Genomic DNA, 25,278 nt, shown 5'->3' with positions numbered 1-25,278 from the left:
GCTATTATTCAATTTCGCCGCTTGAAGAAAGAGAGAATGCTCAGCTAGTGGGCCGTTCTGCTAGAGCTTCCATGGTCCAATGGTTCTTTGACTAGTTCCTTGGACAATTAGACCCACTTAAATACCATGTACCTCCTTTCCCGCGCATCCGTACCTATCCCTCTAGACTTGGTATATATATATAAGGTCCATAAACTTTGGCGTCTTTCATATCTTCCTTTGTCATCTTACGTCAATATCCCTTCTTCCTCGACAGCTAACATCAGTTGGGATTTCAGAAACTTTTGTCGTATTCCATTTAGAGAAAATTGTAACGTATAAATTGAAAAGCGATATCCAGCCCGCCATGAACAACACTTCCTCTTCCTTCATCTACAAGGCCCGCTCGTCTCCCTCACCACTAACGCTCGTGATGCTAGTGCCTTGCCCTCATCTTACCGCTACAGCTCTCAACCATCCCATTGCTCCTTCTTCCACCGCCGCCGGCCGGCGGCCGACGGCTACCTTTACCTTCCATAATTCACCCCAACCACGAAGTAACTATGATCGAAATGCTGCTGAAAAGGAAAACAAAGGGAGGCTCGCTCCATCGCTCCTCGCGGGGTGAAAGGCGCCGCGGCTGGCCGCGGGCCGCGTGACGTGCCCCGTCCGTCCGCGGCACCCGCTGACCGTGACCGCTGTGCGTTCTCACCGGCTGCCCCGGTCGCCATAAAAAAGGGTCGGAAAGGCCACGAGTTCTCCTCGCTCCTGTCTCCAGACCAGCAGGCCGCCGCCTTTCCGCTCGCGCACCCACGCAATCATCACTGCCGTCTTCGAGCTCCCGTCCCGATTCCGGCCTCGACACCGCCGCCCGCCCGGCCGACCCCGACGGCGTGTGCCACCCGCACGTGGCGCCGCCCATTCCCGGTGAGGTGACCGCGGCGCGGGGACGGTCGAGATCGGCGCGCCATGGACGCGAGCAGCGGCCTGGACTGCGACCAGTACGAGGACCCGGAATGGCACGCCGCCATTCAGCTCGTCGGCCTCTGCGTCCCGGTCGCCGGCGCCCCCAACTCCGACGCCGCCGCGGCCGCACCCGAGGTGAGCATCCGCAGTCTGATCTCTCTCTCAGCTTCCCGGAATCATTCCTTCGTCGTCGCCGGCTGTTCCTGGGGGGAGAGGAGGGCGAGAAAGCTGAATCGGGCGCGCCTTTTCTTGCTCTCCATTGCACTGTCCAATGCCGTGGTTTGGGCTATGGTTCGTGCAGACCGGGGATTCCGATCGCCGATGCTGCCGTACGTGAAACGATTGTCCTTTGTTCTTGGAATCGTGTTTGATTCCCCTGCCCGACCAAAAGGCCGCGGCCTTGCGCTATAGCTCTTTCTCGTACGGGAATTCTTCTGCGGCCATGTGTGTGTTCTTGGCCCGTGACCATCTGGTGGGGCGGCGCCGTGGCGGGGAGGGAGTCGGCGAGAGGCGTCTAACTGTGGTGAGGTGGACGGCGGCGGCGTGCGCGCGGACGTCGGGGGCGAACAAGGCGCCGGCGCCGATGTCGTGGGCGCAGAGCGGGTCGCAGCCGATATGGACGAGTGAGGTCCCTGAAGCGTCCGAACGGGCCGCGGAACAAGCACCTGTGCGAGTGGGCTGCGAAGCAGGAAACCACGCTTGTGGGCCGCAGAGAAGAGGAACAGCACGCGTGGGCCGCTGAACATGAAAAGCGCGTGCGAGCCGTTAGCAGCAAGCAGGAGGGGAGTGCGCGAGCGGGCCGCGGATCAGCACGATAATACGATTTCTTGCGCGTTAGTGGCCGAATGACAGGGTATTTGCTTATTCTTTGACTTTGTAAACATAGAATAATTTAAAATTATAGAGAAACATGGCGACCAAGTTATAACTAAAATTAAATATATTTGTTTATATAGATGACAATATATAAAAGTTCAAATCCAATATAATAAATTAATTAAGATAAAAGCAATATGAATCCACATGCGTAGTTTATAAAAAAAATTTAACATCACAAAACACATTATTCTTATTATCAAAAAATTTAGTACATAAAGCGCAAAATATTATAACATTACAAACAAATAATTCTATAAACATGAAAAAAAACATACACATGCGAATGATTAATTTTATATGGAGAACAGATGCGTCTCTATTGCAAAAATTATTTTTATGCATGTAGAACAAGTAAAAATAAAAGTAAAAAAGAGAAAAATATATAAAACATAGAAAAAAGAAAAGAAAAGGAGAAAGGAAAAAATAAAAGTAAGATTGTAAAGATAGAAAGTAAAAATATATAAAATAAGATATAAAAGAGATGAATAAAAAAGATAAAAATAAAAAGAAAAGAAAATAAGATATAAAAGAGATGGAGATAAAAAAAACATGATAAAAATAAAATAAGAAATAAAAGTGAAAAATATATAAAATATAAGGAAATGAAAATAAATAAAAGAGGAAAAATTAAATAAATAAATAAGAAAGAAAATACAAAAAAATTAGGAAAAAATAGTTTATTAAAAAATAAAAGAGAAAAGGAAGAAAATATAAATAAAAGAAGATTTGTATGCTTTAGCATTTAAATATGCGACGTGTATTCGCCAACCCGTGAGAGTGGGCGCTGGGTCGCTGGGACGGACGACGCCGAGGTGCGGTGTGGTGGCATGTCGCCTGGTGTTGTGCTGTCGTTTCGCCTATTGGGCCACTAAGCAGAGCAGCCCAATAACGTTTCGTGGTTTTTCTTCTTGAGAAAACTCTCTATTGGGCCACTAAGCAGAGCAGCCCAATAACGTTTTCTACACACGCACAACGCGCGCGCGCACGACACACACACACCTCACAGGCCCCCCCCCCCCCCCCCCCCCCCCCCCCCCCCCCCCCCCCCACACACACACACACACACACACACGTTTTAGTGTTGGACTGCCCGTCTTTGAAGCTAGATGGTACTGTACTCCTTGATATATTGTTTTTTTTTCGTCTGCTAACGTGTCTAATGCATCATAAACTATCTGTTTCAGGTTAGCACCAAGAATGATGCTGATGGATCTGGCAAAGAGAAGGAATTTAAGAAGCCAGATACGGTTCTGCCCTGTGCTCGCTGCAACAGCATGAGGACAAAGTTTTGCTACTTCAATAATTACAACGCGAACCAGCCCAGGCACTACTACTGCAAGGACTGCAAGAGGTACTGGACTGACGGGGGAACTCTGAGGGATGTCCCTGTAGGCTCTGCCAGGCGCAAGAACAGATCTAATGCTAATGGAGATGTTGCTGGCACATCTCGCCGCCGATCTCGTGTGTTCAAGCCACTTGCCATTCCAGGTCCAGCAGCTGAAGAGAGTGGAGCAGCCACAACTTCTGGATCAGAAATGGTGCTTGGCAAGCCTTTGTGTCCAGCACATAACACTGAAGAGCAGAAGAACAGCACCGATCTTGTTGGCCCTGGCGACAATAAGGAAGAAAAATCTTGTCTATCATCTGCGGTGGCGCCATCTGGGTCCTCGGATAATTCTGGTTCGAACAGTGCTGCTGTTACGGCATCTACTCAGTCCTCAACAGATGGTACTCAGGAGTTGGTAAACAGTGGGGTCAGTCGTCTTCTACTGATGCCAACAACGATGCCAGGCCCAGGAATTCGAGCACCTGCTGTTACCTTCCCTCAAGTGCCATTTTATTGGAGCTGCATTCCTGGCTGGCCTAATGGAGCATCGAGTGTGCCATGGCCTGGAAGTAGTGGCACCACATTGCCCCCTGTTCCTGCCTGCTCAGGTTCTTTGGCTTTAGGGAAGCATCCAAGGGAAGAAGAAGAGGCAGAGAAGACATTCTGGGTCCCTAAAGCGCTCAGAGTCACTGACCCCGAGGAGGCTGCAAAGAGTACAATCTGGGCCTCTCTAGGTATCAAGCCTGATGAGAGGATCTTACAGTCAAAGGATGAAAATGGCAAGACACCCGAATCTCCGGCGGCGTGTTCCATCTCCTGCTCTCTGACATTTCAGAATAGGACCTGAGAAGCTTATATTCTCGTACCACAAATCTTGCGTCGTCGAAGAAAAGGAGGATACCAGATGATGGTTAATGTTTCTTAAGTTTTCTTTTTCTTGATTTAGTGTGCTGGTAAGCTCAGCATTTAGACAATCGGCTCAAACCTGGCAAAGACTTGCCAGTTCTGTCGATATTTAGGTTGGTCTGAACCTTCTGACTGCTCAAGAGGAGTGCTTTTGTAAATACTTTAGGCCTTCTGACTGCACCGGTTAAAGTAGTTTCAATGTAGCTATGTTGAGGTCATGGGCTGAGGTAATTAGGTTCTTGGGCGGAGAATCACCGTTGGCTTGATATGTTTTTGGTGGAGTTCAAAACTGTGCTCCATTTGTTAGCCAGAGGTGATAAATGAAGAATTGCTTTGAATATTTCGGTGTTTTCTTTCTTTTTTTTGGAGGAATGAAAGATCCGATGCCTTCAATGTTTTTGTTCTCAAGTTCATCCGATGATTATCATGCTACGTTTTTTTAACCTGGACTTCTAATGTACACAACGCACACACAACACACACACACACACACACACACACACAAAAACACACCCCTATGCACGTGGTGGACCTACAAACTATACACACACCACACGTCCTTCTTAAGATCCTGCAAACTGTATTGCAGAGAGAATCTTTGGAAAATTAATTTCCAAGCAATTGTGCTGTGCGTTCCACATTTACATTACACTCCAAATCTTGGAAACTAAATTACCAAAGCATCTGTGACCTTCACATTTACATCACTACCCTACATTTTCCTGCCACAAACGGTTGGAAAAAAAATTGTGTCAATGATTTCTATTTCCTTTTACATACATACAAGTAGGAGGCTAAACCTATCACTTTACAACTAAATGAATCAGCTCTATGCACATCAAAAGGGTGAAAAGGACACAAGTGAAAAAAGAAGAAAGAAACATATAGTTTCCTCGCTATTGTCATGAAAATCCTCTCATTGGAACTTCTGCGCGGTTCACCTGATTTACATTCGTGATTTTTTCAATCTCTCCGGCGATTTGAATATCGCTGGGCCTAAAGTGTTCTGTGAAAGCCTTGATTACAAAATGTGGGACCATTGCTGTGACAACAATGATAAGCAGCAGTAGCCAAAACAGACCGGTCCCCATTATATGAAAGATTGCACTGAAATAATTGAAACGGCAACAGTTAATGTGCAATTCATCATAGTATCTCACTAACCGCAAATGAACTATTCGTAACCTTAAAGAAAAGACCATCATGGCTCTCGTTTTACTAGAAGAATTACAGTGCAAAAGCAACAAATCGAAATGTTGTGTGCAATAAACAAAAACCTCTGTATTGTTTGTCTATTTAGATGATTTTCTACTAACATGTTTGAAGAAATGAACAATCTTACATGTTTATAATAATTTCTTGTAGGAAAATAACATGAATATCTTTTTGTTCCAAACTCCAATTAATTAATTAAATGCTTAATAACAAAAGCATAGCTATTTCATGAAATAATAAATGATAATGCATGGCGTCAGTAATAGGAGGTTAAAGAGGAAGTACTCACCCATAACCTGGAAGAATCCATATGGAATCTATCACAAAGAGGCAAATGGTAGTTGCTGCAATTGTGCCCCACACAAATGCATGTATTATCCAATTCCACCTAATGATGTCCATGCCCAATTGCATATTTACAACAATGACAGCTGCAAGTGCCCACAGATCTCCAAGACTAGACATATCTATTGTGCTTCGTCTATATGCAAAATATGGTAAGTAGAAAACAACCAAACTCTGCCAGAGCGCTTCAAGCATATTGAGCACAAACAAATTCACATTATACTTCTCATCCCTCTGGCCAGATCCATATAGCTTGGGATAAGCTAACAAGGTTGCCTTACTAAGATCCTTGTCAAGAATTCCGACAACAATTGTTGGAAGGGATGTATATAGCACAGTATACAGAAGACTACTCCATTCAGTGATTGCAGTTGTCAAAGTGAATGCAGTATAAAGTACATACCTGGGATCACACATGGAGTATTAGTCTTTCTCAAAGGCCAGAGTAATTATAACAAAAAATAGTTAATGCAACAAATTTCAACCATAGAGCTTAACATAACCAGATATTATATTTGTAATCCCAGGTAGAAATTGTCTAACAGATATAGTAAAATTATAAATACCGCCTTTCTCAAAACTTGCCATTTTCCTACTCTTGTTTTCAGGTTCCTTAAGTAGTTATCTACAATAAGAAAGAAACCAAAAGCTCTTACCAGAAAAGAACCAAGACAAATGTAGCATTCTTGTAAAAGTTGTAAAGGATCATATATGACATCCTTTGATAATTCCAGTGACCGTGAACTAATAGAAGGGGAACCAAGAATCTAAATTGCCCCATAGAAAAATCTGATGCCATAACAGCTTGTCGTCCTTCTTGACCACTGATGCCAACCCCAACATCAGCCATTTGAATCATTGAAACATCATTTGCGCCTGAATGCCATAAGTAAGAAATTCATATATCAGGTTTGCACATATTAGTTCCTAGAAAATAAAATACATCATAATAAGAGAAGCAGGAAGGAATAATACCATCACCAATTGCTAAGGTCATATCATCTGTCCTGTTCTTGATAAGGGCGACTATCCCTGCCTTTTGTAATGGGGCCACTCGACAACACAAGACAACACTACATTCAGTTGCTAGTTTGAAAAGCTGCCACAATCCATAGAAGGCAAATCATGCATCAGTTATGATAGCTTAGTACTAAGAAAAGTCAAAACAAAACCATAGCATTCATTGTAGAACTATATCAAGATGATTACCTCTTCTTGCAACTCCGTCTCTAGAATGTAAACAAGGCTATTACCATCTACAATCAAAGCGATAGTTACGCTAGAAGCTTCTGATGCTAACACTGGACCCAGTGTAGCAATTGATGAAGCAGATCTGAGCTTCTTAGTTGTGGCAAGTGCTTCCACTAGACTTCTCTGACATGATTCCTTTGAATTGTTATTTATAACAATTTGCGTCATGTCATTGGTCAGCAGCTTACAAGAGTAGCCAATAGAAATTGCTGTCTCCTGCTTATCTCCCGTTAAGATCCAAACCTTTATGTCTGCTTGCCGAAGAGACTCTATTGCTTCTGGAACCCCATCTTGAAGCTTATCTTCAATCCCAGTGGCCCCCAATATGTGGATATTGCACTCTATGTTTGCGGCAACAGATCGGAGTAAGTTTCCTCTTCCAAGTACTGCTGTGCTGGCATTCTCATAAGCCAATTGCCACTCCTCAAACTCAGATTGACTCAATTTACGCATGCCAACAACAAGAGTTCTTAGACCAAGAGATGAATACTTGTGGAGATGTGCCTCTGTTGCACGAACAATGTCCAACTCTAATGATTTGTTTGTAATTCCAAATATTGAACTGTCCGCACCTTTCACATAAAGCTTAATAGTCCTATCTGGGCAGCCAACTATGACAGACATTCTCTTACGATCACTATCAAACTCATGAAGTCCTAATATATCAAATCTGCACATTCCATTCCAGCAGAACACATCAGTACTGTAAGCCAATAATGTTATTATTATATAATTGAAATGTTAATGCACATACACAAAAAAAAAAGTTGATACACTGTCTGTTATGGCAAATACAGAACAACCTCGTAACACAAACAATGTCTAGGAATAACAGGCAGCATAGATGAGCACCACACATTTTTTTTCTCGAACATGCAGGAGAGCTGCGTATCAATATATTAAGAAGGAGAAAGGGTATAGAACCCGAGCAAACTTACACGGTTTTTTTAGAAACAACCTGAACACCACCACACTAACCAAAAACTATGAGCACCACACATCACAGAAGATAAAGCAAAGTTAACGGGTGCATAATTAAGAAAACTCCTTAAGTGATGTCACTAAACTTGCACGTGTCTGTCAAATTGTCAAGCACAGTTCCTCTTGAAACATTCACAGAAGGATGAATGATCAAGAAACTAGGTAACTCTTAAGTGTTACCACTTACTAGTAAAATTAGAGTTACTTTAACAACTTGAAAAACTCTAGAAGTTCATGAGCCTCCTTTGCAAATAGAATTTTCGTACTACAATTCAACAAGCACACAAGATATACTAAAATTCAATGAAGCAAACTGATCCCTATTAAAGCTCAAATTAAAAGTTTCTCTTGACAGCCAATTCAACTATTACCCTGGCATCTATTCTGGAGTTCATGCCACAACACTCAGAATTCAGAAGTTTGATGATTCAAGTGTCTCTATAGACCTAGGACCAAAAGATAAAAGATAATAGAAGGGAAAAACATAGTTACCATAATTAACGAATCAGTTTATTAAATATAGTTAGCAATACAACTTCACCGGTCAGAGAATACAACATATGCAGACAATTTAGAACGACAAAACTCAAAATTTGCATTCAGGTAACCAAACAGCAAAATTGAAAAAAAAGATTATGTAACTTAAATTAGAAAGAAAAAATTATAACAACTTGAACTAATCTGTATTAAATAGCTGATTCTGCAGTGCTACCTATTCTTGCTGATAATAGGACCCCAGTTGTAGAAGGTTTTATCCATTCATTGTGTTTTATAAAATCATGGATCAGGCAGCCTCCTAAACAACTAATCATGTAATCGCGTTAGGCAATTTACAATTCAAAAATAATTATCTGTTGCTAAATGTTACTGAAAACATATTAATGTAGTGTTCCAGTCAACCAGTGTAGCATGGCCATGAAACCAATAGCGAGAGATATGTTACCTTTGCCTGTCACCAAGGACATCAATCACTATGTAACCAGATGTTCGCTCAACAAGGACAATGCCATAAGATGCTGCTGCATATGCTAGTGCCTGCTCATCAGGGGACTCACCCTGATAGTCAATCAACTTCTGTTTATAATCTCTACTGTCAAGGACAAGTGGCACAATGGTATTACAGGCAGCAAGAGCAAGGAAGAATTCAAGAACAAGCTTTGCTTCGTCATTTTTACCACTATCCCTCAGCAGCTTCACGAGCTGAGGGTCAGTTTTAACTGCCATCTTTGGTGTCCACAGATGATCACCGACTGTCCAAAACGAGCAAAAGAAATGCCTTATTAGAAATGACAACACAAAAACAAGTATACTACATTGAATCCATCAAAGCCATCATACCTACAACTGAGTATCCATCTGTATCTTTACCCAAGCTGTAATCAACCCCACGGATCGATGCACACTGGAACACCATCTTGTTCTCTGTCAGTGTCCCTGTCTTGTCAGAGAATACATACCTTATCTGCCCCAAATCCTCATTTATATTCAAAGCCCTGCACTGGAACTTTGACCTTGATGACTCGTCATACAGGTCCTTATCAGCACCCATGAAATATGCCTGTCCAAGCCTTACCAACTCCATTGATATGTACAATGAGATTGGGATGATGACCTGATACACTATCACTGCCATGAGGAATGTAATGAATATCTGCATCCCCACACCATAGTAATTGTAGTTTTTCCCAGTCGTGTAATCCTTCTCCCTGAAGAATTGGGTGAACTCCAACTCCCCCTGGTGATTCAGCACCCAAATCCCAGCAAGCACAGATGCAGTTGTGCACATCCCAATAAGCATAATGGACAATATGACAGTCTCCCGATTTAGCTGTGTTTCCAAGCGACTCCGCTTAGACGGTGCCCCTGAGCTATTTAGCATGGCCTTGGTCTCCTTCCCAGCATATACCACGACCCCTATTGCCCACGTCGTGTTCTTGAGTTCACAACCACGGAGCACAATGTTGGACGGTCCGAGTGAGACACGCTTCTCATCAATCTCCAAATTGGCCTGGAATCCGTAGATGTTCCTGTTTGGCCGCTCGCAATGCAGGATGCCGCCTACACCACCATTTTGGGAGAACCTCACCTGCGTCTCCTGCTTGGCATACCTCGTCTTGAGATTGGTCTCCCCGTCGAGATTCACCGTCTGGACATGGGCGACGCCAGTGGGGTCGCTGGTGGCGAGCAGCACCATGTCGGCCGGGAGCGTCTCATTGGACCCGACGCGCACCACGTCCCCGACGCGTATGTGCTTCCATCTCTTCGGCTGGAAATCGCCCGCGGTGCCCGGCGCGAGCACGGAGGCGAGGCGGTTGTTCTCCTGGCGGTCGGATCGGTGGCGGCGGAAGTCCTCGTAGGCGTCCTTGACGGCGGTGACGAAGAGAACGAAGGCGAGCGGGAGCACGGACGCGCCGCGGCCGAAGACGGCGACCTGGGGCAGCTGGTTGAGCACAGTGATGGCGAGGAAGTAGACGTACGATAGCCGCCGGAACTGCTCGAAGAGGTTCCGCGGCAGGAAGGTGAGCAACGAGTACTTGGCCGTCCGGATGGCGTTCCCAGCGAACTCCGGTGAGGGCTCCCCCACGACGACCCCGCGGGACTCCTCGTCACCGACCTCCCGCTCCCGCTGCGACGCCGCGGACGGGTCGTCCGCGGGGCCGTCGCCGCGGCGGGATGGGCGGAATGGGTCGGGGACCTCGACGGAGAAGGCGAGTCGGTCCGCGCGGAGGGGAGGCTCCGGCTGCGCCGGTGGGAGCTGCGACGCCGCTGGCGGATGCGGTGAGGGGGCGTCGTCGGGGGTGGAGGTGCCCGGGGTGGTGGTGATGAGGAGCGGCCGCTCGGAAGCCATTGGTGGAACGGAGGTGCCGGGCTAGTGCGCCGGCGGCATCGTTGGCGGAGGATTTGGGCGGGCGCCGGCGAGGTCAAAGGCGGAGGTGGGGAGCGGAAGACTTTTTGGGAGTCGAGACTCGAGAGGTTTCTTCTGTTGTGGACAGGGTTGCCGCAGGAGAGGAATGCTTTGGAGGGGGTAGTAGTTGGATTCGCAGAAACAGGAGGGAACTGATGGAGAATTCTCACAGGATTAGCTATTGGTTCTTAAAAATGCACATGGTTTTATGAATTATGATATATTTAAAAATTATCTAAATGCAGAAGTTGTAGTGAGAGGGGTTGAAATTGGTTTTACAAGTAGATTAAAGATTCACCTTTTTGTTTCTTAAGAACTTGGTAAATTTTGTTTGAAAATCACTATACATCTGAGGTGAGAATGGTTGTTTGCAAAACGGTTTACAGGGTTACCCAATGATTACGAGTACATGTCATACAAAAGACTATCATAGTACTTTTGCTGATTGCCTTTTGGGATTTTGTTCATAACAATCTATCAAATATATTGTATATATGTAATAGATTGCTAGTGCTTTCGAGTAACTTTATTGAGTTCCATAAAATTTCTCTCCTCATGGTGTTAGGTTAATGTTACCATGGGCAAGCCAAATGCTTTGCAACTCAATTATTCCTTTAAAATGTACCAAATACTCGAACCCGACAGATTAAATATGTCCATAATCAATTCTTCTTTACATGGTCTATTTTATGCCTTTCTGTTTCTCATGCATCTGTTTTTAATTCTAATATCAATACAACCTTTAACATGCGCTCTAGGTAGCTTAGGAACACTAGCTACAAAACTCAATAATACAATTATCTGATGTAAAGTTAGGAGAAGTACAAATGTTAAGGATTTCAAGCAGGTGAATTTAGAATTTTGTCTGGTCCTGTGAGCATTCCCATTATCTACCAAAGTACGGAAGTATCGTACCAGGTACCAACACATCAACAAATTTGCATGAAAATGACATTTGCCGAGGTCTATCTGACTACAGTTCCCAATCTGGCCCCACCGTCAGTTGCTCGATTGCCATTGGAGGGGCAGAGAAACCTGAGTAGTTGGGTCGGATGACGTCACTACCAAACTGGCGTAGCTCGCTGCAGAATATCCAACAGTGCTGGAAGGATCCTTTCCTTTCTTGCAACAACCGTCGACCGGCAAGAAAGCTTTGGAACAGAAGCTGGACGGCCTGATGCGATCGCGGCTCATCTATCCACGTCGATATCGACGGCCAGGAATTAACGCTTGTTATTGCCTAGACGACTTGTCACGTATTTCAGTGATCCTTTGAGTGACGTCTTATCCTTTCGGCGAGGAAGTTAATTGACCATTTTGATGGATGAGAGCAGGTGCCACGTCCTCTCAAATTTGTTGGCCTCATTGTTTTCGTAAAGCTTGGGGCACCTGGTGAACTCAACATCATCCGATAGACCGATACGTGCAAATTTAATGAACCTTCTCTTCTCTACGAAGGCATGTTTGCATTAGGAAAAAAAGAAGGCCATGCCCGTGTTTGCATGCCTTTAATGCTTTAAAAAGGGCATGTCTGCATGAAAAATGTAATGGTTTTTTATATAAAAAAAATCATGCCCATGTTCTTTGCTTAAATCATCTACACTGGATAACGGATATCAGCAAGATACCCTATTGATTTCCTTGAATGATCTTTGTTCAAGTTAGACACGGTAATAGTGATGTATCAATTGTAATAGAAAGACCGAAATATCTTGCTAAAGGCTAGTCTCGCATTGTTTTCTTTTTTCGCCTTATACATCTTGCATTTTGTGATTTTTTTCGCCTCTAATGATTTTTGTCACGATACAAAGTGCTTCCATGGATGGACTGGAGGAAGATACAGGGAGAGAGATGCTGGGCTGTGGGCTGGGCTGAATCCGGCCGACCCATCGCCATAACCTGAGGGCCCGACCTGAGCAGTTGGGGCCGGAGCACTTTCATCCGCTTCGCACTCCAACTCCACTCGCTTTCTTCCCCTCCTTTCCCCCTGGTCCTCTGCCTCTCCCAGTCTCCCTGGTTCGCTTCACAGATCTCCCCTCCACCGTCACGGCTGCGCGGCGCCCGGGAGGAGTAAGGCTCGTCGCGGCTCGCGTCCCGGCGGCGGCGGCGGTGGCGCGGAGCTGACTGGGCCGACCAAGGGATGGACGGCGGCGGGGGGCTGGGCGGGCTGCGGTGGACCGCGGAGGAGGCGTCCACGATCGGGGGCATCGCCACGGTGTCGCTGCTGCACTCCTTCATCCCCACGCACTGGCTCCCCTTCTCCATCGTCGCGCGCGCGCAGCGGTGGCCGCTCTCCCGCACCCTCCTCGTCAGTGAGTACCCATCCTCCCTCCCCCTCTCCCCCCAATGTGCCTGTTTTCCCCCATTAGCTGCGATTGCCGCTCGTGTTGCTGTTCACCGCCCTCCAGATCTGGGGCCTAATTTGATGGTGGGTGGGTGAAGGCGCGCGTCCAGGTGATCGTGCGAGAGAGTGCTGTTAGGGTTTTACTCAGGTCGGGCTGCTCTCGGTGGTTGGTTTCGGTTGGGTTCGGTCGTTCATGTGGCATAAACAAATGGTTGCAGTTGTGGTGCCATGGTAGTGTGGTGGTGCCGGGGTGCTGCCTAGTTCGTATGACATGCTGAGCGCTGCCTGAACATCCGAATGAAATTGCCTGCGCAATGGCAGCATATTCAGGCGCTCCCTGTAGCGTGCTTGTGTTATCTTCCTTTTGGGAGGGATTCTCAGAATTTGCTAGTGAAAGTGTTGCTATGTCATCTCCTGAGGTCGCAAGTTGTTTTCATGTTTACGCCTGTGGGAGGTGATTGTGACTGATGCAGTTGTTTCGATGTTTCTCAGCTCGACTCTATATTGTTTAATATGGATATTAGATGGTTATTGAGGAGGTTAGTGGGCATTCTTAGTAATGCAAGTATTGTCACATGTTATATCCATGCGCTGAGTTTGGGCAAACAGGTTACAAAGCTTCAGTTAGTTAGATCAGTAGCCAGTAAATGACTAAACTAGTTGAGTCTCACAGCAGCTAATCTGAGACAATCTGTAGTTGTGATATAATCTTCAGTCAACTACTTGTTTCATGTTCATTGTGATTTTTAAGGAGTTAATGATGCATTAAAACATGAGGTTGTGATTTATGCCAACATCTATGTTTCTCTGTTTGTTTTTTAACTAGAATAATGTATCCCAGTAAGATATTTTACAGTTTCATACTCTTCCTCATATTTTGCATGTAAGTTAGTGATGGGTACATTGTTACTTTGCAAGCAACACCATTCCTTCCATATTTTCGTACTAAGAAAAGGTCACTAACTTCTGCAGCTGCATTTGGAGGTGTTCTTCATGTCGTTTCTACGGCTCTTCTTGGGATAACTGCAGTTACTATGGCAAACACTATAGCTGGCGAAGAAACTGTGCATAAACTTGCCTCGCTGTTGCTGATTTTTCTTGGAGGAAGTTATATACTGTTGTTTGCCTTAGGAAAAGGTGGCCATAGCCATGCTCATAACCATCCAATGGAAAAGATGGCTGTTGCTGGTCTCGTTCTTGTCCCTGCATTATCACCCTGTGCAACAACCCTTCCAGTTTTTCTCGCTGTTGGCAACTCTTCCTCCATGATGATTCTTGCAATCATTGTGCTCCTCTTCAGGTCTTCACCCTCATCAACTCCACTCATTTTAGATATTTTACTTGTTGGTACTTACAAATTAAAATGCTACTATCATGTCCTCCTTTCTTTTGTTTTGTTTCTTATAACGCTCTAAAGTAGAAATGAGAAAAGGGACGAACCGTGGTGAGATATTTTTTCCTTGTACTAAATTGGTTAAGCAAAAAAGTGGTACTGAGATTACCTATCATTTTGGCTTCTAAGAAGTTGCTTAGCCACAGATTTCCCTCTTTGTTGGGACCTCTGGCCACTGTGTGTCACCTTTAGCCGACACTTAGAGCATGCTGAGACAGAAAGGAACAAAATCAAGTAAATCAATGTACAGATGCATTTGCTAAGTCATGATCTTGTTTCTTTCAGTTTGTAAGGTTATCCTTTTGAGATATTTGTCATGCTTCATTAATCATCATATCGTTGTAGCAGATGCATACATTAGGAATAAAAATGACACAAGGTTAACCAATTTGGATTCAAGGGTTATCGTGTTAAAATGAGTGGCAGCTTGTTAGTGAGTCACTCATTTTTTAGCTGTAGAATGATTCACACCTCTCAACTATAGTTTTCAATAGAAACTGATGGCACATAACTTTAGAGGGGTAAGTAGTGTAAGGCATCATCAAATGCCTTGTTTCCTTCATTTTTTCTTCTAGGTGATTTCTTTTAAATGTGATAGGCTCATGAAGTATCAACAAGATGCTTCATATGGCATATCTTCCTTCCTATTCATCGCCTACTGCTCAGTTGACTTGCATTTAGTTTCTTCCTGTCATATCTTCCTTCCAATTCATCGCTTCTATTCAGTTGACTTGCATTTATTTCTGCCTGCAGCACCATCACTGTGATGACATCCCTGGTGGCCCTCTCATTCTACGGTGCTAGCCAAATCAAGTTCCACTGGGTCGAGCGATATGACAAGATCCTTGTCGGCACAGTCCTGTGCCTTGTTGGAATCTTAACATATGTGTTCCATCATCACGACGGTGATGAGCACTCTCTCCATGAGCATGTGCACCGGAAACTCGTGTCTCCATAGATGACTAGTAGATAGTGAATGAAGTTGCATATGTTTGTGTCAAAAATTTATGTTGTTCCCCTAACGGTCCCGAACAATGATTGCTGTATACCATCTGATTATCGACCCATGCTGAGTTCATCTGCCTTTCTGGCTTTGCTGGGAATTCATATCAACTGATATAGTGAATATATTGTGGAAACTGCGTGAAGTTTGTACCGTTGTGCTGCATACAAAGGGGATCATTAATTCAACTTGTTGGCCGGTGATTCAACACAGGGTTAGTTCGGCATTCTGAAATTTCACTGTTACTTTTGGATATACACGAAAATTCATTTCTTCTTTTTTTTTTCCCACGAGAAAAGAAGAGGGAATCCGTTACATGTGGAGCCCAAGAAGATAGGCATAGGCCTAGTCATTTTGGCCCAAATCTAGCCCAGTAACCCAACAAAGGGCCGAGTCGGGCCCGGAAGAACGCGCGGCAGGCAGACCGGCCACGCCGCCGCCGCCGTAGCCGATCCCTTTCGTCTCCCCGCCACCGCCCTCCTCCTTCGGCTTTCCTCCCGCGACCCACCGACCGAATCCGATTGCCTTGGGGCTCCAGGCGGGGGATGGGCGACCACTACCAGACGCTGGGGCTCCGGCGCGACGCCACCAAGGCCGAGGTCAAGGCCGCCTTCCGCCGCAGCGCGCTCCGTGACCACCCCGACCGCCACGCCAGCTCTACCGACTCGGCCGCCCGCGCGGACGCCGCCCGCCGGTTCCGCCAGGCGTCCGACGCCTACCACGTCCTATCCGACGACCGACGCCGCGCCGAGTACGACCTCCGCCTTCGCGGCTCCGCGTCCTCCTACGCTCGCACCTCCTCCGGCTGGGCTTCCTCCTCCTCGGCTCCGTACGGATACGGCTACGGGTACGGCCACGGAGGTGGTTCGTGGCGCCGGACGCCTCCGGGAGCCGGTGCCGGCGCTGCGGCGGGATCGATTGATTGGGAATTCCTGCTGAAGGCGGTCACTCGGCGAGGGTTCCTTATCAATCTGGGGTTCGCCAGGCGAGTCAAATAGGCGTAATTTTCTTCTATTCTATCAATAGCGCCGTGCAAAAGGGGATTTCGGAAATGCCGGCAAGCTAGTCTGTAGCTTCCCTTGCTTAGTTGCTGTGTTCTTTTGATGAGTGCCATCTATTGGTGATTACTAACCAAACAAGATGATAGTAATGCTTGAACCAAGGACATCAGAATGGAGCCAAACGTGCAAATATGGCTTATGACGTTGCACATTTGAGCAGCACATCTGTTGTATTGTTGTAGGTCTACGGAAAAGAAGGTAACATGGTTGTTTTAGTTGGTGTTTGGTCCATGAAATTCAGGGTTTGATCAGTTTCCTAAGAGAAGTGGAGAATGAATGTCACACATATGGTTGGTAAAAGTTCCAGGGAACACATGCTTGGTTTTGCAAACTAGTGTGTTCAACTTAGCGTTTTTTTGCTGTCTACTACTAAGTATTATATTTCTGGTGATCTTTCAGTATTTTAAATACGATAGCTATAGAGAGTTCATGTCTCATTGAGTCATTGATAACTCTGTACTGCAGTGTATTGCTTTCTGGAGCAGCTTTTCTGGATGGGAGTATTCTAGAAATTTGGAATATGAATAACTCTGGGGTAAGTGTTTTTCATTGCGTTCTTCATTCTTTTTCGCAATGTTCACATAATCACATTAATTCTCTCTGTATAATCAATAGAACCCCTATTATGCAGAATGAATTATATCAACCGCCAATTATTATAAAGTGTTACATGAACTTTTAAATTGAGTTGCTAATTTGTATTGTTGTCCTTGTGGGGGGAAGCTAATGATAAGCAAGTGATTAGCTTTTTGATTGGAAAATGAGAAAAGGACATAACTGAAACAGACTATGGAGGAAGATGACTAGAAGAAAATGGTCAAGTTCACTCATTTTACTTTGGCAAGATGTAGAAAAGAAAGAGAGCGGTGAACTTACTCGTTTTATCCATGCAACATCCTTCTGTTGCCACTGTTATATTGCACCACCGTAGTGAAGTTAAATGTGTTATATCTGAAATTCTGTTGTGCAACTTAGATGTTTTCTTTTTTCATGACAGGTTGGTTAGTAATATGAATATAAATTTTTACGATGCCTTGAATTTGGATTCCTGTCACCTCACGTTGTCACTGTAAACTTGTTAAATATTATGGAATAGGATAAGGTCTTTGAATGGTGGTCGCCATTTGTTTCAGGAAAACATACCAAACTTTTAAGAGAATTTAAAATGTGACATCAGATGACAAACCTGTCAACAGAAGAGTGTTCTATTTTTTTACTTAAGCAAGAATCATTCTATTGAAACATATGGTAGAATTCGATCTATACACAATGTGATGGCATGTCGATTGTGCATTCTTCTGTCATTTACATGTTGGCACTTTGGCAGTAGTAAGTGAGCCGACAGATCATAACCTGTTGCATGGTAGGCAGTGAAATGATTCAATCTTTTTGTAAGTGTACCATGCTGATTCAATCCTTCCTTCCTTCCTTCCTTCCTTCCTTCCTTCCTTCATTTTGTTTCTTTTTTTCCCCATACGCTAAGAGCTGCACAAGGCCTAACCTGCTAACTGAGACGCATTGGTGCAGTTACCTGCTCAGGTGGCTTAGAACTCAAGGAAACTTGCATCATCAAAATATTGTAAATTGCATTGCACTTATGATGGGAATGCCTAGAATGTGCCTGCCTGTATTGGTAAATGCAAATATTGAAAATTACTATATCCTGCCTTATTTGTACATCATTACATATTTGTACTGACAACTGATATCCTGCAATATATGGCCGTATTTCTACTGATAACTGATCCCTCAACCAATACTGCTGGTATTTTTTATGTGCAGAAATCATTTGAAGATGTGATCGAGTCGATTGAGAAGGCTAAAAAGGATGCAGAAAGGAGATAGGTAGTAGAAGTTCGGGCGTTCCATCGATTCTTGGTACATCAGTACATATACTGACTTGCGAGGCAATGTGCATATTTCTGTCCAGATCCTAATGTATAGTTGTGAATGTCTTTCACGAAGTTGTGCTTCATCCTTGTAAAACCTTGCGTGGGGTCTCTGTATTCTCCCCTCACAGGAACTGTACTCGCACTATGTGGTTCTACTTCCATGGCGGAAGATCTGGTTAGACTGTAATTCATTTGTTGATGGAAATAAGTAATTATGCTGAACAAATGACTGCAATTCACGTGGGCTTTGAGGAAAACTATATGGACTTTGCAGCTTTGCTACTGTTCATGGCAAAGAGGGAAATAGCAATCTAGATATGTACGTTTGAGTATGTTTTGGTTCAGAACCCTGGCATTGTTGTCTCAAGATGAGACAACAATATAACCATTTTCTTTCCATACGCGCATGTTACGCTCACGTGGACGCTGCACTCGCGCTCCAGGAGCTTTTACCAGGTGAGCAAAGGCAGTGCGGCCAGCGTCCATCAGCCTGGCTGATTTTTACGCGTCGTGGCAACGGTTTTTGGGAGTTGATGACGTTGCGTTCACACTTCAACCACCTGCACATTTGGTGCGGCCCCCCCATGCCATGGATGCGTTCCCACACAACCTACTGTGCTGTGGCCTGTGGACCACCGGTCAACGCCTCTGTGCCCTCTCGGCTGTTTCTCTAGACGACATTGTACTAGTACAGCAGTTACTAAGCTAAGTATGCATGGCATCACCTTCTTCAAAATGTGCTACGAAACCCTTGGGCGGCGACGTGCAACTCAACTGAATCCTGAAAGGCTGAACCAGAGGGCCTGAAAGCACAATCTAAAAATCGTTCACGTTTGCAGATCTTGTTATGCGATTCGTACCAAATTCCTCTTCTCCCCAACAAGGCGCCATGCATTAGATTCGATAAGAGAGAATAATTAGCATAATCCTATATTTAACCAACTGGAAGAAGGAACCATGGCAACCAGCCATGTCACAAATCAACAGAACCACGGCGCTACTATCCTAACACTACTTGCTTTACATGGCATGCAAAAACTCCATGGATGCTAGCTAGGACACCACGGGCATCATCGAGGCATCAACCGACAGCCGTCCGATCCTCGCATCGGACGGACCAAAAACTTTTCCTAACAGATGGCTGACAAGCTAGAAAAGAGCAAAATGACTGCTACTCCACTACTGCAGCAAAGCAACCACCTTTCCATCCATCCATCGCATCTGTTTGATCCCTCGGCCGACTCAATCACGTCATCCGATGATTCCCCAGCTCTCCAGGGTCGGGAAGTCGATCATCGCCTCCATCTCCAGCAGCAGCGACGACGAGTCATGGTCCCCGGCGGCGGCCGGCGCGGACCCGATCGAGCACTTGTACTCCGGCACCGCCGCCGGCTCCGCCGTGAAGCGGTCGAGGAGGAACGCGGACGTGTCCAGCGTCGGAAGCAAGGGCGCGGGCGCGGGCGCGGGCGTCCAGCTGAGCGCGGCGGCGGTCCCCGAGGCAGCGGGGGAGGAGGATGCGGGCCCGGGGACGGGGAGGCCGGTGATCTCCTGTACCATGCGGCGGAAGTCGGCCGGGTCGGCGGTGATGTAGGTGGTCTGCGCGCGCCGCGACGGCCGGGGCTTGCGCTTGCTGACGCGGCCCACTTTTGGTCCCTTCAAGGCCCGGGCCGGCGGGCGGCCAGCAGCAGGAGGCCTGGACGCCGGCGCCGGCGCGTCGTGGCCGCTGGAGAGGATCTCAGAGGCGGAGGAGGTCGAGGAGGACGGAACTGCCGGGGAGACCAAGGACTTGGCGGCGGCGGCGGCGTGGGCGGGCGCCATGGAGGCGCGGAGCGCGGAGGTGAGCGCCTCGTTCTCGAAGGCGGCGGCGGGGAAAAGGCAGTAGTGGCTGGCGGCGACGTGGGTCGGGGCCGGCGCGGGGAGGTGGGCCCAGGTGGGGTCGAGGGCGGCGCAGGGGTTTGCCATGGCTGGGAGGAGGGGTGCTCGGGCTCGATCGCAGGCTGGATTTGGGTGAGGTGAGTAGGTGGGGAAGGTGAGGAGGGGCAGGGGGAGACGGCAGTGGGATTTATAGGCCGAGCGGGGGACGGCAGCCATAAATGGTGGGCGTACCGCTGGTTGTGCACACGGTACACAGGCCTGCGCCTTCCCCTTACATAGATAGAAAATTCATTTCATACGGAGTGTAGTGATTTTTGCAAACTGCCGCTACAACTGCGTTATAGCGGGTTAGTATAGCGGCTGAATAGAACTCTCTGCGAAATGTTATAGCCCACTATTAAAAACATTGACTGCCATTGAATTGTTGTGCATGAGAAAGATAGTATTTTGAATTTACGAAGTGCAAGAATTCTGTATCTTGCAGTTCGTCATTGGTACCACTAGTACTTGCTAGTAGGATTCAATATGATATTCATATTGTCACCCAATATTTTCTTGATTAAAGAGCCCACTAGTACTTACTAGTAGGATTCTATATGATCATATTGTCACCCATTATTTTCTTGATTAAAAAGCCGGATACCAACAGTACTTGGGACATGGCACCAAATCTTATAATGTGGTTCGCATAGTTTTTGAACAATGTGCAAACTCAAATAAGAGTTGTTTTAGTTCATATCAAATATGCTACTGTTGTACTAGACACAACAAGTGCTACAATAATCTGGATATGCACGCTTGCAAAGCAAAAGAAGGGACGGTGGGCGGGTGCGCTTGGTGATTGTTGTGGAAAGAGGGAGAGAGACGGTGGAGTGGAGTGAGGCCTGCGCAGCTCTGACTGCGGTGGTTGGCCATCTCATCCCATCCCCCCATGCGGCTATGCTGGGGCCTACGGCCGGGGTGGTTGTGCACAAGGTACACTGCCCTGCGTCTCCCACCTTTTTAGATAGAGAATTTATTGCCACCGAAATATTGTGCATAAGGTATTATGAATTTATGGAGTGCTAGAATTTTGTATATGTTTGGCATGTCATCATCGATACTACTAGTAAGTACTAGTAGGTTCAACCTGATGTTTACATTTTCAACCATTGTTAATCATTTCTTCATTAAACTAGGGATACCAACAAGTATCGAGGACATGGCACCAAATCGATGGTTCCATAACTATAGCAAGAAAGTGGCTTTCGATGTCTAGTTAAATTTTAATTTGTCGTTCTTTCGATGTCTAGTTAAATTTAATTTGTCTTACGATGTAGTTTTTTCACATTGTGCGAAATCCAATAAGAATTTTATTTTTTAAGAAAAGTAGTTTATATCAAATGTGTTGCTACTAGAATATGCACGCTTTGCAGCCTTGCAGGGCAGGGGAGAGCAAAAGAAGAAAGGGGGCGGCGCGCGGGGTGCGCGTGGCGATAGCTGCGGAAATAGAAGGAGAGACGGTGGGGTGGGGCCTACGGAAACCGCGTTGCTGCGATGGCGGCCCGCGCAGCCGCGGCCCGCAGTGGCTGGCCATCTCATCTTTTCCATGCGGCCATGCCGGGGTCATGCGGCCGTGGCGGCCGTAGCTGATGCGGGTCCCAGGTGTCCTTCTGGCTGGGGCCGTGCTTATCGTCATCCCCCGCCGCATGTGCGTGCCCTTTTTGCGTGCGTCGCCGCAGGCGCAGGCAGGCTTGCATCGAAAGCCTCTCGTCGTCGACCATGGTCTTGGTCCACCGGACCGCTCGCTTCGGTCGACGTGCGGCGGTCGAGTCGAGCGGAGTCAGACTCCTTGCTGCCCAAGCCATGCACGGGCCTCCATGAGAGTCCACTCCTCCGATCCATGCCTATGGCCGGGCAGATTAATTAAGCGGGAAAGAAGTAATTAGTACTGCTCGCACTGGTACTCGACCAAGGTACAGAAGCGGCAGCACAAGTGTACCTGTTGCAACCTGGTAGGATTACCATTTCAGAGCTTGAACCGTGACGAACTGACGAACGTAAAGACGCCTTTCGAGTGGAAAAAGAGCAGCATGGTGTGAACACGCGTAGTTATCCAGGGGAATTTATTTGGATCACTAATGAAATTCTGGTGCTTTTTTTTAGAAAAAAGGAATTGAAAAAAAACAAAAGGATTACTTTTGTTGCGAGCGAGGTGTGAACGCGATTAGTAGATGGGTCACCAACATGGGATGGAGCACGCCCGTCGTTTTGCGATCCCGCAACCCGCTTTCGCTTTTGAATCGGTCGTCGTTGGTGTGGGGTCAAGGCCAAGCCGCGTTGCCAGAGGCCGGACCCCACGGACAGATGGGTCCGGCGGCGTCGCAGTACGTGGTGCACTGCAGTGTGGGGCCCGCTTATCCGGAGTTGCGGACGGCCGCGATAAAACGTGCATTTGGGTCGGTTTCGAGTGAGCTGGCTTGGCATTCGCCCTTCCGTCGGAGACGATGGATGGCTGGGCGGGAGATGGCTTCGGCTCCAAGGAAGGAAGGAGGGAGCTGCCACGAGCGGAGCTGCGGAGGAGAGAGGCACCCGGTGCGATGGCCGATGCAGGATGCGGCTGGCCTGGCCTGGCGTCGATCCGGCTAGGCAGGAGAGTTTGCTTGGGCGTGCGTTTAGTATTTTTGGCGGGGCTCGCGTGGCAGCTAGCTAGTGTCACTGCGGATGGGATGGGATGGGATCGGAGCGGGCCGGGGTGGAGTGTCGCGCAAGCTAATACCGTGGTTGCTAGCTGGCTCCGTGTCACCCAAACCACACCACGCCGTTCGTCTCGCCCCGGCCTGCCACGTTGTGACCACCGTTGGGCGCACGCGGACCGGCCACGTTTTAACGTTCACGTCCACCGCCCCGGCCGTTCTCCAACCGGCACGGCGCGTACAACACCCTACATGCCGCGGTCCGGCCGGACCATATTATTAGCCCAGCCGTCCCGTGAGTTTAGGAGAGGCTTCAAATAGTCAAACTTGTCCTTAAACTTTTATCTTATTTGTTCTTACAAAAAATAAGATAAAATAGGCAAACTTGTTCCTGAACTTTTACTCATGGGTCAAATTCGTCCCCCAATTCTTGAAAGGTCCAATTTAGTCCTCCAACTTCAGTTTTTTGAGCCCAATTCCATCCCTCATCTGAGTTGAACAACAAAGTAGGCATTCCACATCATCTGGGCCCTTGGTCCACTATAGCAAATGTCCTATATGCCCTTATTTCTTTTTGCTTCCCCCCTCTTGCTCATCTATTCTGAAGCCGTTGTCACCGCCGCTAGCAACTCCATGGTCGACAACCTGATGAGCTGAACACTAGCATGGGAGAGCGAGAGGAAGAAGTTGTTCCTGTACGACGGGGCTCGCTTGGTGGTCATCGTAGAGGAGCATAAGGCTAAGGCAGGAGGAGGAGAGGAGGACGACTCAGGTGAAGAGAAAAACAATTAGTGCAATCGTTTGGCACATGCCGAGAACATGATATTGACCAACAGCTGTTATGGATCCACTCACGAGGCTTCTGAGGTAAACTGAAGTAGTTTTTAATTTCCATTGAGTAGGAGTAGAAGAAGATGCGCACCCTGATAAGGTGATGCCGCACTTGAAGCGACTCTGCAGTAGCTTCGGCCGGACCGCCAAGCCCAACACCGTGAACCGGAAATGGATTGATGCGAGCAGGAACACGTACCCTCCGCACCGTCTGGGCGCACCAGTGTCGTACAGTGGCAGGCTGGGACCAATTTGAAAACCAAATCCAAAATTTCCAATTTGAGGAAAGATTGATGCCTACAGCCTACCTCCATCTCTACCTTTTGATCCTGTGCCGATCACCACACACCATCAGTGCTAACGATTTGGAGGCGGAGCTACGGTGGAGAAGGAAGGGATAACGCCCGCTATGTGGAAAAAAAGAGAGATGAGAATGGCACCATTAGTTACAGAGAAGAGAAGGAAGAAGGGGTACTTTTGTCTTTTGACCTATGTTGGATGATGTGGTGCGCCTGCATGGAGGTTCAGCTTGGATGGAGGATGAGATTGAACCGAAAATAGAAGTTGGAGGACTAAATTGGTCCATGCAAGAGTTGAGGGATGAAGTTGACCCTCAGACGAAAGTTCGAGGATGAATTTGCCTATTTTGCCTAAAAACAATGGAGGGGCTTAAGGGGGGCTCCATTACCTGAGCGGTGATAGTAGGGCTTGAGCCCCGCCCGCCCCTAAGCCCAGCCAGTTGCCCAGTTGGTGCACTATATGTAGAGAAGTAGAGACGACTCAAGTCTCGCCTGTTGACTCGCCTACATTTCTAGAAGAAGGTCCCGACCGAGTTGGAAACGTATCGAATCATGTGATGACTAGGGGCTACACTAAATTGAACGCGTGACACACTCAACGACCGTTCATGCATGATTCTCTACCAGTTCACTCCGGGCTCACCTTGCAGTCAAATAAAGTACGTATGTGGATTCATCGTTCTGTCTCTCTCTCGAGTGGTGGGATGACTGAAAAAGAAAATGAGATGATTGATGGCTAATTGGATCGACACACTTCCATGCCACACTCTACCGATGGCATGGTATGTTGGTTGACAGCGAATTGAACTCCTCTGTATATCTCAAAAATATATAAGATCATGTCTAACCCGACACTTAGCTCTGGAACTACATTTTAATTTTCAATTTCTCTTATGGTACGATATCAGTGGAACCGAAATTCAAAATGAGTGGTATTTTTAAATATGTTGTGTACAAAATAACATAATATGAGACTTTAAGATCGTAACGTTTACTCTTGAAAGTATGCCTACCCGCTTTTATAGTAGTGAACTACTGTATGGAATGAAATAATGAATCCACACAATTCGATATCACTTCACAAAAAAGAGTACTACACTAACTTGGTATAACTTTCATGAAAAAAAGAGTACTCCCTCCATTTCAAATTG

The 25,278-nt window shown here is 46.6% G+C and overlaps 5 protein-coding genes across 5 annotated transcripts; 3 read left to right on the top strand and 2 right to left on the bottom strand.

The window, feature by feature from the left end:
• The first annotated feature begins 948 nt into the window (after window positions 1-948).
• On the top strand, window positions 949-3,998 carry LOC117854535 (cyclic dof factor 1). The gene is made up of 2 exons (XM_034736756.1): window positions 949-1,080; window positions 3,009-3,998. The coding sequence occupies exons 1-2, from the start codon at window positions 949-951 to the stop codon at window positions 3,996-3,998; spliced, it is 1,122 nt and encodes a 373-aa protein (XP_034592647.1).
• Window positions 3,999-4,640: 642 nt separating this feature from the next.
• Window positions 4,641-10,848, bottom strand: LOC117857278 (phospholipid-transporting ATPase 1). The gene is made up of 7 exons (XM_034739861.2): window positions 9,188-10,848; window positions 8,793-9,099; window positions 6,827-7,538; window positions 6,593-6,716; window positions 6,274-6,493; window positions 5,562-6,020; window positions 4,641-5,164 (listed from the first exon to the last, which is right to left on the bottom strand). Exons 1-7 carry the CDS (start codon window positions 10,695-10,697, stop codon window positions 4,960-4,962), a joined length of 3,537 nt encoding a protein of 1,178 aa, XP_034595752.1. The 5' UTR covers window positions 10,698-10,848; the 3' UTR covers window positions 4,641-4,959.
• A 1,850-nt stretch (window positions 10,849-12,698) lies between these two features.
• On the top strand, window positions 12,699-15,639 carry LOC117856873 (uncharacterized). The gene is made up of 3 exons (XM_034739305.2): window positions 12,699-13,066; window positions 14,071-14,398; window positions 15,245-15,639. The coding sequence occupies exons 1-3, from the start codon at window positions 12,895-12,897 to the stop codon at window positions 15,447-15,449; spliced, it is 705 nt and encodes a 234-aa protein (XP_034595196.1). The 5' UTR covers window positions 12,699-12,894; the 3' UTR covers window positions 15,450-15,639.
• Window positions 15,640-15,802: 163 nt separating this feature from the next.
• Window positions 15,803-18,682, top strand: LOC117856874 (chaperone protein dnaJ 72). Its single transcript, XM_034739306.2, has 3 exons — window positions 15,803-16,479; window positions 17,021-17,090; window positions 18,338-18,682. The coding sequence occupies exons 1-3, from the start codon at window positions 16,040-16,042 to the stop codon at window positions 18,398-18,400; spliced, it is 573 nt and encodes a 190-aa protein (XP_034595197.1). The 5' UTR covers window positions 15,803-16,039; the 3' UTR covers window positions 18,401-18,682.
• Window positions 18,683-19,364: 682 nt separating this feature from the next.
• On the bottom strand, window positions 19,365-20,493 carry LOC117856871 (calmodulin-binding protein 25). The gene has a single exon (XM_034739304.2). It carries the CDS (start codon window positions 20,407-20,409, stop codon window positions 19,699-19,701), a length of 711 nt encoding a protein of 236 aa, XP_034595195.1. The 5' UTR covers window positions 20,410-20,493; the 3' UTR covers window positions 19,365-19,698.
• Window positions 20,494-25,278: the final 4,785 nt, after the last annotated feature.

The sequence above is a fragment of the Setaria viridis genome, chromosome 5, assembly GCF_005286985.2.
Source record: "Setaria viridis chromosome 5, Setaria_viridis_v4.0, whole genome shotgun sequence".
Lineage (NCBI taxonomy): Eukaryota > Viridiplantae > Streptophyta > Magnoliopsida > Poales > Poaceae > Setaria > Setaria viridis.
This window is presented reverse-complemented; position numbering and strand designations above follow the sequence as displayed.

What these genes read in the sequence shown, in the direction of transcription:
- LOC117857278 (XM_034739861.2), bottom strand. Translation starts at nt 10,697, where the DNA reads ATGGCTTCCGAGCGGCCGCTCCTCATCACCACCACCCCGGGCACCTCC. An exon ending in TTTGTCTTGGTTCTTTTCTG is followed by an intron (nt 6,021 to 6,273) that starts GTAAGAGCTTTT and finishes GTGTGATCCCAG; the next exon opens with GTATGTACTTTATACTGCAT. An exon ending in TGGATTCTTCCAGGTTATGG is followed by an intron (nt 5,165 to 5,561) that starts GTGAGTACTTCC and finishes CAATTATTTCAG; the next exon opens with TGCAATCTTTCATATAATGG.
- LOC117856874 (XM_034739306.2), top strand. Translation starts at nt 16,040, where the DNA reads ATGGGCGACCACTACCAGACGCTGGGGCTCCGGCGCGACGCCACCAAG. An exon ending in ATCAATCTGGGGTTCGCCAG is followed by an intron (nt 16,480 to 17,020) that starts GCGAGTCAAATA and finishes TCTGTACTGCAG; the next exon opens with TGTATTGCTTTCTGGAGCAG. An exon ending in GGAATATGAATAACTCTGGG is followed by an intron (nt 17,091 to 18,337) that starts GTAAGTGTTTTT and finishes TTTTATGTGCAG; the next exon opens with AAATCATTTGAAGATGTGAT.
- LOC117856873 (XM_034739305.2), top strand. Translation starts at nt 12,895, where the DNA reads ATGGACGGCGGCGGGGGGCTGGGCGGGCTGCGGTGGACCGCGGAGGAG. An exon ending in CTCCCGCACCCTCCTCGTCA is followed by an intron (nt 13,067 to 14,070) that starts GTGAGTACCCAT and finishes TAACTTCTGCAG; the next exon opens with CTGCATTTGGAGGTGTTCTT. An exon ending in ATCATTGTGCTCCTCTTCAG is followed by an intron (nt 14,399 to 15,244) that starts GTCTTCACCCTC and finishes TTCTGCCTGCAG; the next exon opens with CACCATCACTGTGATGACAT.
- LOC117854535 (XM_034736756.1), top strand. Translation starts at nt 949, where the DNA reads ATGGACGCGAGCAGCGGCCTGGACTGCGACCAGTACGAGGACCCGGAA. An exon ending in CCGCCGCGGCCGCACCCGAG is followed by an intron (nt 1,081 to 3,008) that starts GTGAGCATCCGC and finishes TATCTGTTTCAG; the next exon opens with GTTAGCACCAAGAATGATGC.
- LOC117856871 (XM_034739304.2), bottom strand. Translation starts at nt 20,409, where the DNA reads ATGGCAAACCCCTGCGCCGCCCTCGACCCCACCTGGGCCCACCTCCCC.